The sequence below is a fragment of the Mus caroli genome, chromosome 8 (assembly GCF_900094665.2).
Source record: "Mus caroli chromosome 8, CAROLI_EIJ_v1.1, whole genome shotgun sequence".
Taxonomy (NCBI): Eukaryota; Metazoa; Chordata; class Mammalia; order Rodentia; family Muridae; genus Mus; species Mus caroli.
In genome coordinates this window covers 98209076-98223559 of record NC_034577.1, presented here as the reverse complement: position 1 = coordinate 98223559, position 14484 = coordinate 98209076, and the positions used below count along the sequence as shown (strand labels likewise).

Here is a 14484-nt window from a genome sequence, read left to right as displayed (position 1 = left end):
TTGGGTGTAACTTGAGCATTTAAGATCTCAAAACCCACACTGGTGAGATGGCTCAGTGGGTAAAGCACCCGACTGCTCTTCCGAAGGTCCAGAGTTCAAATCCCAGCAACCACATGGTGGCTCACAACCATCCGTAACGGGATCTGACTCCCTCTTCTGGAGTGTCTGAAGACAGCTACAGTGTACTAACATATAATCAATAAATAAATCTAAAAAAAAAAAAATCTCAAAACCCTGCCTTCACAGTGCCACACTTCCTTGAAACCCCACCAATCCCCATTCTGGAACTGTCCACCCCAGGAAGCCCCACCTCCCACCCCCTAAGAAACCCTATATAAAGTCTTCCTTCAGTTCACTGCTGCTTTTTACCCAAGCAGAGTAAACTTTTGGGGTCTTCCCTCCCAAATACATCTCTTGTGTGAGATTTGTTGTACAGTGTGATTTTGTGGAGTTCTTTGTCCCCTGATTGACAGGATACCTCCCAGAACAGAGGTGTAACACCTTCAACTGTGGCAACCTCCCCCTTGCTGAAGCACAGATGTAATACTTTTTAGAGAGAAACCTTCCCTTGCCAGGCCTCACCCCTGAGGAGCTCCAACCGCCAGTTCCATCCACAGAACACTCTAACCACTCTAATGGCTGGACCCAGCCAGCCCCCACCCTACAGAGTAAAAAAACTCAAGCTCTGGACTTGAAAACTTGCCCTGGAACGCTCCACCCTCACCCAAAAAAAAAATCCACATAAACCCTGCCTACTACTCAGTATCCAGCTGCCTCTCGCCTGAGCCTGAGTCTTCCTTCCCAGTAAATTTCTTGTGTGTGAGGGCTGGAGAGATGGCTCAGAGGTTAAGAGCACTGACTGCTTGTCCAGAGGTCCTGAGTTCAATTCCCAGCAACCCCATGGTGGCTCACAACCATCTTGTAATGGGATCTGGCACCATCTTCTGGTGTGTCTAAAGACAGCTACAGTGTATTCATATAAGTAAAATAAATAAATCTTGTATAGTGTGACTTTGTGATATTCCTCGGCTCTTGACTGCCAAGATACTCTCCCCTCAGTGCTATAACTTTTATACTGGGGGTAAAGAAATGGACCACTGCACCAAACTTAAAAATCAGATTTTTTTTTTTTTTGTAAACAAAAATAGATTGTCCAAGCATGCTCTGGATGAGTTCATGAAAAGCAATTGGAGTCCAGGAGCAACAAGATTGATGGTTCAGTGGATAAAGATGCTTGCCAGAGACTAAGCCAGATGACCTGGCTTTCAGTCCCTAGGATCCACATAATGAAAGGCAAAAACCAACTTCTAAAAGTTATCCTTGGATCTACACACACACACACACACACACACACACACACACAATTTGTTGAACCCTGAGCTACAGGAACCAGAAATAGTAACTCAGCTCATTTTAATAAAATCCCCACTGTTAGACCTAGTGGGGAAACCCCCACCCAATTCCCAATTCAGCGTGCACCCAAAAAAATCACGAAGGACCATCTTGATGTAAATGCATGAGGATGTTTAATTACGGAGCTACGGACCGACATGCATCCCACACAGAAAATAACGGATGTCGGCCACGAGGCTCGAAAGCTAGGGGGTTTTATGGGGTAAGGGGCTTAGGGGTGTGAAATTCAGCATAGCGACACACTATTGGCTTATTCAAACATTAACAGAAAGATTACATGTCAGCAAAAGGGCATCAGGACTTTTTTCCTGTGGGCTGGGGGCTTATCTTTGTTCACATAGCAATCAGTTGATGTATGACTTTATCCGGGGTCAAGGGGCAGTAGACAGAGGGGAGGTTCCGGCCAGGTGGTGTTGACCCAGACAAGATAGCCCTGCTTGTCCTTGCTTTTTTTCATTTTTACAGTCAAGCTGTTCTTAGGAATGTCTTAACAACAGCCCTGTCTGTTCTGCTTTGTTCTCGGGCCCCAGGCCACAGGCTCATAGACAACTCTTTTACATGAATCACAAGTTACAAAATCTCATTTTCTTTCACCACGATGTACCTCTATCATGTCTACTTGACAGAAAGGGGCACAGGTACACAAATGGAGAAGTAACTTGTTCAAGGTTTACATAATAAGAAGCAGATCTGTTAGGATAAGGATATCAAGGCAGATAGTTTAGCTCCTGTTAAGTAAGGCAAACGGGCTGGGATCACCAAGCAGCTTGGATTACCATAGCTAGGATTGCTTTAGAGAGTGGCTCCAAAGCCTTGTTGTGGATGGGCTCTGACATGAGTTCAAAACTAGCCTGGGTAACTTTGCAGGGCCTGTCTTAGAATACATTTTTACTAGGTGGCTGGGGACAGTGCACGGTTGATGAAGTGCTTGCTTTAGAATGGCGAGGACCTCCGTTGATTCTCAAAACAAACCTATGTTTTAAAAAGAAAAAAAGTAAAAATAAATAAATAAATAAATAAATAAATAAATAAATAAAGGCTGGCCATGTTGGCACTATCTCAGCACTGCAACGCAGAGGCAGAGTTCTATGTCTTGAGTTCCAAGCCAACCAGGGATACACAGTGAGACCCTGTGTCAAAAGAAAGTAATTTCTTTCTACTGTAATGCTTTTCACAATTTGTGAAATGTCTAACATTATGCACGCGCTTATTTTTCATATTCTTTACAGTGTTCCAAGTCTGCAGCGTCGTCTTCAAAATAGCGCGCCTGGCTGGGCTGTGCGGACTCCAATCCCCAGCAAGCATTGCAGCAGACACAAGAGGAACTACGGATACCGAGGAGGTGGGTGGACCCCCGCCGCCTCGGTCCTTTCCCTCCCAGAAGCCCGCGGGCGGCTCGGAACCCCGTCGGTATCATGGCTGCGGGAGCCGGGACAGCGGGCCCTGCTTCCGGCCCGGGCGTTGTGCGTGACCCGATGGCGTCACAGCCAAGGAAACGGCCCAGCCGGGAGGGCGGGGAGGGCGAGCGGCGGTCGAACACGATGGCGGGAGGAGGCGGGAGCAGCGATAGCAGCGGGCGGGCGGCGAGCCGACGGGCATCGCGCAGCGGCGGGCGGGCTCGACGGGGGCGGCACGAGCCTGGGTTGGGAGGCGCGGCCGAGCGGGGCGCCGGGGAAGCTCGGCTGGAGGAGGCGGTCAACCGCTGGGTGCTCAAGTTCTATTTCCACGAGGCGCTGCGGGCCTTTCGGAGTAGCCGGTACCGGGACTTCAGGCAGATCCGGGACATCATGCAGGGTGAGAGCCGGCTCGGGCCGCGGGGAGGAGGACATGGTTTTGGGGGGCATGACTTGGGGTCCGGGGCTCGCGGAGCCAACCATGTCTTCTTTCCCAGCGTTGCTTGTCAGGCCCTTGGGGAAGGAGCATACGGTGTCCCGGTTGCTGCGGGTTATGCAGTGTCTGTCGCGCATTGAAGAAGGAGAAAATTTAGGTATGGCTATTTTTTGTGTGTTCTTTTCTGGGCTTACTTACGTAGGGTTTTGTTATTTTCAAACTTAACATCCGGAACTGAAAGATTCCGGGTTAAGGTGCACTACTGTTTCCACCGCGGAGGGCTTTTTCATTCAACAGTGGTTGAATTCTCTAATTCTGGTTTTCTCCAGTTAAAGTTTCTTGGCTGTCTTTTGTTTTGTTTTCTCCCACCTGTTAATTGCACACCCATTTTTATTGCTACAAGTAAGTTACGTCAATAAGGATACATCTTGCTCCCTCTTTCTCCAAATAGTAAAGTGGGAACACCCTCCCAACCACACACAAGTTGAACTTAGGCAGCTACTTAACAAACTCTCTTCATTGTTGGCCCCTTGTATCTGAGGAAGATGTGTTATTCTGGATTTTGGAGGCAAACATATATGTTATAATTGAGCTGTATTAAAAAGTATTGAAAGATAGTCACTTAAAATACGTTGAAGCCAGCCGGGCAGTGGTAGCGCATGCCTTTAATCTCAGTACTTGGGAGGCAGAGGCAGGCGGATTTCTGAGTTCCAGGCCAGCCTGGGCTACAGAGCGAGTTTCAGGACAGCCAGGGCTACACAGAGAAACCCTGTCTTGAAAAACAAAAAAGAAATATGTTGATTGGAATTTGAACCATATATCAAGGACATAAACAAATAAATATAAACTTTACTGGGTTTGTATGGTCCTTTTATATTATTAGTTTGTTTTTTTAATGACAGAGTCTTTCTACATAGCCATAGCTGTTGAACTCACTGTGTAGACCAGGTAGGCCTCTGCCCTCTGCCTCCTGAGTGAGGAGATTAAATGCTTGGTTTGCATGGTTCTTTGTACAAATGAGTCTTGCGGTATTTGCATGCTTTCATAAATAGCTATGTAAACTTTTTGGACATGTTTGCTCCTGCTTAGCAAAGAGCTTAAAGTGGAAACTGTGTTTTGTCCTAGACTGTTCCTTTGATATGGAGGCTGAGCTCACACCCCTGGAATCAGCTATCAATGTGCTGGAGATGATTAAAACAGAGTTCACACTGACAGACTCTATGGTTGAATCCAGCAGAAAACTGGTCAAGGAGGCTGTAAGACACATTTTTACTATTTTATTTCATTTTATTGTCTAGCAGAAGTCAGGGATCTTTTCGACTCCTTGTGGAATCTTTTCTGCATGGGTAGAGGGAAGAGCAGGTGGAGGGAGAGAGAGAAGAATAAGTAGCAAGCCCCCAGGTGTGGAGAGGATAGCTCTGTGGTTTGGGTTGTTTTTGTGGCCTTGGGAAGTGGTTGACGTTGAAGACTGTGTTTTGGAAGTTTGTACCTTTGAGGAGCACTGAGGCCCCCAAGTATCTGTGGTCCTGGGTTTGGTTCCCATTGTCTGTAATAAGCCAAAAGGAATGGTTAGGTCCTTGGGAAATGTGGGACTTGAGTTTTTTGACTGCTGAAAGGAGGACTTAAGGAATCATTCCTGCACTAGACTAGAGTCAGAGTCAACCAGAGAAGAGATACAGCACAGACAGATACAGCTCCAGAGTGACAGAGCTAGCTGAGGAGTGTCTAGGAAGGAGTGTTCAGGTTCTGGTGGCTTCAAGAAAAACTCTTTAAACAAAACAAGTGGCTGCAGGTTTTTTTTCTCCAGGAGCCAAGCTGAGGGTGTGGAAGTGTGTGCATCACTGGGGGTGGAAGAATAGCAGGAAAGTTAAGGCTAACAGAAGAGAACTCCTGCAAAGGGCGAGGTCTTAGAGGTAGAGGGAGGAACCCCTGTTTCACAAGGAAGCCATTAGCTCTATACAGGGTACTCAAATACCCTGGGTTTTTTTTGTTTTGTTTTGTTTTTGTTTTTGTTTTTTTTAAACAAAAACAAAACCCAGATATCTGTTCAGTTAAGGCCCTGGAGCAGGCACTACTGTTTAGTCTTGCAAAGAATGCTTGGGTAATTGTTGTTTACTTCAAGGAGGAATAATCCATTGTAGGTTTTTAGTATGGATGAGGGGGAAGTGTCAGAAAAGTCCTCAGTGATGCAGTAGAAGCCCGGGAGTTACTCTGAGAATAGCTCAGATTGCTCTGAATGGAAGAATATGACTGGGCATAGTAATTTGTACAACCCTTATAGAACTAAGGACTGTAGGTTTGTCATCTGGCCTGTCTTGTAGAGGAATCTTTGTTGTCATGTACACATTATAATTTTATTACCTAAGCACTTGGGGTCTTTCTGTTGTATATTTGGGGAGGTTGTTATGAGATGGGATCTTACTGTATACAGAGTGGCCTCCACCTCCATGTTCCTGCCTCAGCCTCCTCAGGGCTGGCATATACCACACAACCAGCTAAGTCACTGCATTCATGTTCTAAATGTTTGTTTGCAATGTCTGTCAGTGAAACTTAAACTCCCTGGGGCTAGAGAGATGGCTCAGTGGTTAAGAGCACTGGCTGCTCCTTCAGAGAACCCAGGTTCTGTTCCCACTACCTACATTGTGGCTCACAACAGTGATTCTACTGTAGTAGTAGTCGCAACTAACAAACTACTGTAACTGTCACTCCAGTATAACAAAGTACTCTAAGATGTAGCAACTTGCCGGGCAGTGGTGGGCGCACACCTTTAATCCCAGCTCTTGGGAGGCAGAGGCATGCAGATTTCTGAGTTCAAGACCAGCATGGTCTACAGAGTGAGTTCCAGGACAGCCAGGGCTACACAGAGAAACCCTGTCTCAAAAAACAAACAAACAAAAGATGTAGCAGCTTGAACCAGTGACTATTAGCCTTTAGTTGCCAAAGGCCAGGAAACTCATGGTCCACCTGAGTGGTTCTGGCTCAGGATTTCTTAAATAAAGTAATAGTTAAACTGTCAGCTGGAGTTACTAGTGGCTTGATGGTAGTCTGTGTCTCTCACATGTGAAAGACCCTAGATTCTTAGTGAAAGTCCTTAGCACTACAGAAATAATAAACATGATTATAGTCATTTCGAGACTCAGATGGTGCTGGGAATGTTGATGCTTATTTGAAATCCCAGCCCTTGGGAGGCTTAGGCAGGAGGATCCTGAGTGGCAAGCAAGCCTCAGGAGGTCAGAACATCCTGTCTAGGGGCTGAAAGATCTGATCCACACCTGATGTGGCTAATAGCAGGACTCACACTGTGGATCAGCTGTAGGGTAGTGCACACATGGGACTGTGTCACACTGTAGACAGCTGTGTGGTACCGTACAGTGGGGTTGTGCAGGAGGTGAGGCTCACAGAGGACTATTTTATAGCCTGGGTCATAGCAGCTTTGATGACCTCCTTACAAAATGACTGATTTTTTTTTTTTTCCTGAAAATTTTCTGAAATTTCTGAGTTTCTTATTTAGTGTCCTAGAGTCGCTTAGTGGGCATCTTAGAAAATACTATGGGGTGCCTAGATTCATTTAAGCTATGTAAATTGTTATAGTAATTTATTATTTTGTTTCTGAGACAGGGTCTCACTATGTAGCCTGGGCTGATCTAGAACTTGCTATTTAGACCAGGTTGGTCTGGAACTCAGAGATCTGCCTCTCACCTCTGAGCCTCCCAAGTATTGGGATTTAAGACATTCATTATCACAGTGGGCACAATAAATATTCTAAAATATGCTGGGTGGTAGCACCACGCACCTTTAGTCAAGGCACTTGGGAGGCAGAGGCGGGAGGATTTCTGAGTTCGAGGCCAGCCTGGTCTACAAAGTGAGTTCTAGGACAGCCAGGGCTACACAGAGAAACCCTGTCTCAAAAATGAAGTATTAAGATAGGGTCTGCGATGTGGTTTGTTGGTTGAGCACTGACTAGAGTTCAGATCCCCAGTGCCAGTGCTGGGAGAGCATGGTGGTGCGATGACCCAGCCTCAGGAGGAGGAGCTAAGAGCTCCAGGACAAGGTAGCCAAGGAGGCCAGCCCTATCTGAGAGCTCTGGGTTTGATTGAGTGACCCTGCCTCAGTAAGGTGGAAGAAAGGTTGAGGGTAATTCAAAAAGAAAAAGTTTAATCAAGTAAACTAAGTTAGAACTTCTCAATAATGTTCAGAGAGTTCTGGAGGTCTCTGAGGCTCTTTCAAAGGACATTCAATTTCTAAAAAATGGCCAGCTCCTTTTAAAAAAGTTTTTATTAATAAGTCTGTCTGTGTGCATGCACATGGATGATTTGTGGATGACCAGAGGACTGCTTTGTAAAGTCTTTTTCTCTCTCTTTTTTTTTTTTTTTTAAGGTTTTTCGAGACAGGGTTTCTCTGTGTAGCCCTGGCTGTCCTGGAACTCACTTTGTAGACCAGGCTGGCCTCGAACTCAGAAATCCGCCTGCCTCTGCCTCCCGAGTGCTGGGATTAAAGGCGTGCGCTACCACGCCCGGCTGTCTTTTTCTCTCTTACCTTTACATGGGGTATAGTGACTGAACTGAAGTCTTCAGTTCTTATGAGAAACTCCTTTACCCACTGAGCCAGGCGTGGTAGTGCACTTACTTAATCCCAGCACTCGCATGGCAGGGGCAGGGGCCAGCCTCTTCTACATATTGAGGCTGTTTGGAGTGGGAGTTTGCTTTTGGTCAGGGAAGAGTGGTATAGTAGTTAGGAGCACTGGCTTTTCCTCCAAAGGACCCTGGTATCCACTGGTGCTTCACAGTCCACGGTAGCTCCGCTCCCAGGGGGTCTGATGCTTCCTCCTGGACTTCTCAGGCTCTGCACACACCTGGAGCACAGACATAAATACAAGCAAAACACCCACGCTTAAAATAATTCTGGGGGATGGGGTTTGAGACAGGATTTCTCTATATAGCCCTGGCTGTTTTCCAGGGCTATATCCTGGAACTTGCTCTGTGGACTAGGCTAGCCTTGGACTCGAGATCTGCCTCCGGAGTGCTGGGAACAAAATAAAGCTTTTTTTTTTTTTTAATTAAAAAAAAAAAAAAAAAAACAACGAGAATTTGCTTCTTAAAGTTTGATGTAAGAGCAGGACATCATGTAATGAGGGCTTGTAAGCCTAGCTCTTTAGGCGGCTGGACAAGTTCAGGGCCAGCATGGTAAACTTAATGAGATGCTATCTAAAAAAAGAGAGAGCTGGCTCAGCAGGTAAGGGCACCTGCTGCCAAGCCTGACAGCCAGAACTTACACCTTACACCCCAGTCTAGTGCAACATGGCAGAAGGGGAGAAACAACTAGAACATGTCGTCTTGACCTCCACAAGAGCCCCATGGCACAGACGCCACTCCACATCCATGGACACACAATAAATGATGAAAGAATATTGAAAACTAAGGGCCATGATGGTATAGTTCCACAGCAGAGCACTTCGCTGCCACATCCACGTGAATCCCCAGTGCCAACGCCCGAGGAGAAGGCTGAAGTCAAGGACGAGTAGCTGCCAACACTGTTAGAACAGTCTTCCCATGAAGGCACTCAGACCTCTAACTCCAGCAATCAGAAGGCTGAGGCAGGAGGATTGACATGAGTTCCACAGGCCAGCCTAGTCTGCCTAGTGAATGCCAGGGTATAAAGAGACTCTGTCTTTAAAAAATAGGAATAAAATGAAAAAGAAGGCAGGAAAGAGGAAATCCTCTGTAGACCAGGCTGACCTCAGAGACCCGCATGCCTCTGCCTCCCAGTGATGAGTGGTGCTCTACCATTCCCAGTGTTGAGTGGTGCTCTACCATTCCCAGTGCTGAGTGGTGGTCCACCATCCCCAGTGCTGAGTGATGGTCCACCATTCCCAGTGCTGAGTGGTGCTCCACTGGTTTTTTTCCTGCTGCTTTCTGGTTTCTTATTTCTGTCAGCTTTAGTTGTTTGGCATTTCTTCCCATTATAAACCCATCTTACCAGTTTTGAAAGTCTGCTTGTAATGTCCTATATGGCTAAATTAGCCAGAGACCATTCAGAGGGTTACAGCCTAAGAATCGTAATAAATACAAGAGAGAAGGAGTTAGGCTTTTTCCGGAAAGCTGCAGGAAATTAACATAGAAAGTCAAGCTCACAGCAGAAACTTCGGTTTGGAAAGTATTCACATTTCCTGTCCTGTCTCACAAATTAAGTTATGGGTGGCCTGTGTTCCAATTCGGGGCAGGTAAAGCACAGAGCCCACAGGGTAGAGTCATAGCTGTTGAGGATTCAGATATTAAATAGTGAGGCAGGAGAAAAAGACGAGAATTTGAAGTTTTGCCAAGACTAGTGTGGAGTCGTTACCATTTTCTTCTTGTGTTATCCAGAATGGACTCCAGCCAGGCAGCCTGAACACCTGTGTGCTTGTGTGTGTGTGTGTGTGTGAAGCCCTGGCCACACATATGACAGCATTTCAATCACTAAATATATTAAATGAAAAAGGACAGTCTTCAGCAGTTGCTGTTGAAACAATGGGATGTTATTATGCAGAAAATGAATCGTGACCATAAGTGTGTTTCATACCAAAAAAATAAACCAAAATAGATCACAAAGAAATTATAAAATGTATAGCCATGAAACTTAGTGATTTTTTTCCTTGTTTTGAGACTGGGTGACTACAGCCTTAGCTGTCTTGGACCTCCCTGTGTAGACTGGCCTCAAACACCTGCCTCTGCCTCCCAAGTGCTGAGATTAAAGGCATTCAGCACCACACCCAGCTTAAACCATGGGCTCACTTGAAGAAAGCATAAAAGAAGCTGGGTTTAGCTAGCAGGTCAGTTCAGTTCAGCGTTGTTTGTCTGGTTTCCCGGCACTTGGGAGAGGCAGGAAGAAGAGGAGTTTAGGGCCTTCTGCATTGCAAGGGAGTCTTACCTGGACAAGAGATGGGGGGGGGGGATGCTGGAGAGATGGCTTAGTTAAAAGCACTTGTTCTTGCAGAAGACCCTGGTTTGGTTCAGTACATGGCTATTCACATAGCACATGGCTATTCACAACCACCTATAACTCTGAGGTCCTATTCCCTCTTCTGACTAACATGGGCACCAGGCACACACATGTCGTACATTCTTACATACAGGCAAAACATTCATGCACATGAATAAAAATAAATGAGCTTTTAAAAAAATCCTCGCCAGGCGGTGGTGGCGCATGCCTTTAATCCCAGCACTTGGGAGGCAGAGGCGGGCGTATTTCTGAGTTCCAGGACAGCCAGGGCTACATAGAGAAATCCTGTCTCGAAAAAAAATAGTTTCTTCTAGCCAGGCATGGTGGGCACACTTGGGTTTTTAAGACAGGGTTTCTCTGTAGCCCTGGCTGTCCTGGAACTCACTCTATAGACCAGGCTGGCCTCGAACTCAGAAATCTGCCTGCCTCTGCCTCCCAAGTGCTGGGATTAGGCATGTGCCACCACTGCCTGGCTGTGGGGTACACTTTTAATCCCAGTACTCCAGAGGCCAAGGCAGGCAGATCTCTGAGTTCATGGCCAGCCTGGGCTACAAAGCAAATTATAGCATGTCCAGGGCCACACAGAGAAACCCTGTCTTGAGAAACAAACAACCAAGCTATTTTTGTTCTGAGGGAAACACTACATAGAAGGATAAACAGAACTGGAATAAAATATTTGCAAGTCATATCTGACAAGAGACTTGTAGCTATGATACATAAAGAACTATGTATGCATGTATGTATTATGTATGTAATGTGTATGTTTGTCCAAACCTGTGCACCTCCCTCTCCCCTGAGACAATAGTCTCATTCTGTAGCCCATGCACTGAGGTTACAGTGTGAGCTATCACACTGAGCTAAAGTGCTTTTGTTGGTTGTCTTGGTTGGCTGGTTGGTTAGTTGTTGTGGTTGTTTGAAACTATTGAGGCCCTGGCCTGGAACTTACTAGATAGACCTTGAACCCAGAGATCCACCTGCTATGATCCAAGGCTACCATGTTTGGCTAATCATATTCATTTGGGGATTGGTCAAGTTTTTAAGTTTAGGGTGTGTGTGTGTGTGTGTGTGTGTGTGTGTGTGTGTGTGTGTGTAAGAGAGAGAGAGAGAGAGAGAATGCGATTGTGCACTCATGTTTTGATTACACATATATCTATGTGAGGGCATCAGATCCCCTGGCACTGGAGTTACAGATGGTTGTGAGGAGCCCTGTGGGTGCTGGGAACTGAACCCAGGTCCTCTGGAAGAATAACTAGTACTTTTAACCCTTCAGCCCTGAGATTATTTCATTTTTATGTGTATCAGTGTTTTGCTTGCTTGTATGTCTTATGAACCATGTGCATGCCTGGTTTCCACCAAGGTGAGAAGATCATTAGATCCCCTGGACCTGGAGTTAGAGCTGTGAACTCCATGTGGGTGTTGTGAATTGAACCTGGGTTCTCTGCAAAAGCAGCACCCACTGAGCTATCTTCTAGCCCTAGGATTTAGTAACATTTTAAACAGTGAAACTTTATTATCTTGTTTCGCTGTAGGATATTCTATAGCCTATGCTTTTTGTTGTGCTGATAAGTAGCTGAGAGATGGCCCTTGAACCACCAGTCCTCCTCCTTCCACTTCCCATATGGCTAATCTATGTTTTGTTGTTTTACTGTGGGGGCTGGAAAGGAGGCTCGGTGCTTATGAGCAGTTGTTGCTCTTGCAGAGGTTCTGAGTTCAGCTGCCATTATAGCTCCAGTCCTAGATGATCCAACAACATCCTTTTTTGGTCTCCACAGGGCACATACATATATGTAGGAAAACACACACAGAGACACAATTAAAAGTTAAAACACTTTAATTAAAAATCTAAGCCAGGAGACTGGTGAGATGGCTTAGCGGTTAAGAGCACTGACTGCTCTTCTGAAGGTCCTGAGTTCAAATCCCAGCAACCACATGGTGGCTCACAACCATCCGTAATGAGATCTGATGCCTTCTTCTGGAGTGTGTGAAGACAGCTACAGTGTACTTACATAGAATAAATAAATTAATTAATTTAAAAAAATCTAAGCCAGGCAGCGGTGGTGCATGCCTTTGATCACACAGAACTCAGAGGGCAGAAGCAGGTAGATCCTCAGGACAGCTTGGTCTTCAAAGTGAGTTCCAGGACAGCCAGGGCTACACAAAGAAATCCTATCTCTAAATAAATAGCTGCTCCCACTCCCCCCCCCCCAAAAAAAAACCACCCTATGAATTACTGAATGAAACAAAATGCGTACGTGAGTATATACTGTGTGCCTGGTACCCACAGAAGCCAGAAAGGGGCTTTGATCTGGAGTTTGTGTTATGAGCCATTGTGAGCTTGGTGTCCTGAGTGCTGGGACTGCAACACTGGTCCTCTGCAAAGTAGCAAGCACTCTTAACCACTGAGCCATCTCTCCGGCCTCTAAAGTTTATTTTTCTTTTCTTTTGGGGGAAGTAGGGGTGAGATGGGGTGTTGGGTTTTTTGAGTCAGGGTTTCTCTGTATAGCCCTGGCTGTCTTAGATCTCACTCTGTAAACCAGGCTAGCCTAGAACTCTGAGATCTACCTGCTTCTGCCTACTTAGTGTTGGGATTAATGGTGTACACTACCACCACTTGGCTCAAGTATCTGTTGTTAACAATTTAATATCTGACATTTTCTCCTCTATCCAAGAACAATATGTTGAGTGCAGTTCTGGAGCTCAGTGATAGGCCATCCCCCCATCCACCAAGCTGGTCCGCTTGTACCTCTAGGAACGGGGAGCCCCTGTGGGGCTGGCGTTAACAGTGTTAGGGAGGACAGGATGACTGAAGCAGCTGCACACTGCTGATGGAAATGCTAAATAGTGCTGTAACAGTTTGACTGCTGGTACCCTATTAAACAAGCGTGCTCCGAGAATCTTGCTCCTGCATATTTGCGGCAGAGTTGAGGAGTTGGTCACACAAAAACTTGTTTTATCATCTCTGTTCATAATGACTCAAAAACCGTGACCTACCAAATGTTCTTGAGTGGCTAAATGAATAAACTGTAATATATCCCAAACAATACAGTAGTGCTCCGCAGCAAGAAAATGGAACCCTGCAGCACAGGACTCAATGATCTCGCATCGTGCGGCCTGAAAGAAGCATCCAGAACACAGCTGATGCTAGGGCGCCACCTGCTGGCGAGTGTCTGTGACCTCAGTTCTGGGAGGCTGAGGCAGGAGGATTTGAGTTTTATGTGATGATAAAACCTAAAAAAGCAAGAAATAGTGCCACTTATACACTAAAAGACACAAAATAGCAAAACGAAGGGTTTAGGAAGTGGGCGTTGAGGAGGATATTAGTTTTGTATTCTTGCAGATACAGAAGTCTGGGTGTGTTAACATTCCATGCCATATGTCCTAACCAGTTTTTCCGTGTAGAAGTTAATTGCACATAAACCTAATAGAACCGTTATGGTTTATAAAAGATAGAAGCTGTGTTAAGAAAGTAAGTATAATAATATTTCTGCTGAAATGATATGTACCTAAGCATGGTCATCTGGAAAGATGGTTAATTTTGCCTCTTCTAAGAATTTGTGGTCATGCCTGCTTATTGAAGGACATTTGACAGCAGTTCTATCTGCCCTGCATGGCTGTACATACTAGCATGTAAAAGTGTCCTCTCATAGCCAGGCAGTGGTGGCGCACGCCTTTAATCCCAGCACTTGGGAAGCAGAGGCAGGTGGATTTCTGAGTTTGAGGCCAGCCTGGTCTACAGAGTGAGTTCCAGGACAGGCAGGACTACACAGAGAAACCCTCTCTCAGGGTCTCTTTCTTCTTCTGATGGGAGCCTCTGCTCCTACCTGGCTCTTGGTTGTTTTCATTTTCTGTTGTGGGTGAGCTATTTGCCAATCTCAGTAATTCCACACACACTCTAACTAGAGTAGCTAGCTGGCACTTGTAGTATATGAGGTGTGCTTCTTGTTGTACAGAATAGGCCTAGCCCTTTTCTGGATAGAATTAGAACACTGGTCAGCAGGTCACCCTCACATTCTGTCCTCTCTCACTGAGTGTCACCCTACATCAAAGCTCTTGTTCCCCCAAAAGATTGGGATCAATTGTTCTGTAGACCTGAAATTCCGAGGCCCTGCTGTGACTCCTATCTGGTTTGTCTATCCTTAGTCAGCCTGGCTCAGCTCAGCTAGGAGTCTAGGGGATCCAGTTCTGCTCTCAGGCATTAAAAACAAAGCCGGGCGTGGTGGCNCACGCCTTTAATCCCAGCACTTGGGAGGCAGAGGCAGGCGG

The 14484-nt window shown here is 46.0% G+C and overlaps 1 protein-coding gene across 6 annotated transcripts in view; it reads left to right on the top strand.

The window, feature by feature from the left end:
* The first annotated feature begins 2798 nt into the window (after window positions 1–2798).
* The window catches only part of Terf2 (telomeric repeat binding factor 2), a 25881-nt gene continuing 14195 nt past the window's right edge, over window positions 2799–14484 (top strand). For 5 of the 6 annotated variants that reach the window (XM_021169693.1, XM_021169690.2, XM_021169691.2 and 2 more), the window contains exons 1-3: window positions 2799–3207; window positions 3305–3400; window positions 4369–4499. In XM_021169693.1, coding sequence (XP_021025352.1) covers window positions 2829–3207; window positions 3305–3400; window positions 4369–4499 — 606 coding nt within the window. In that variant the 5' untranslated portion in view covers window positions 2799–2828. The remainder of the gene's footprint in view (window positions 3208–3304; window positions 3401–4368; window positions 4500–14484) is intronic. The other variant, XM_021169695.2, reaches the window with a different exon arrangement.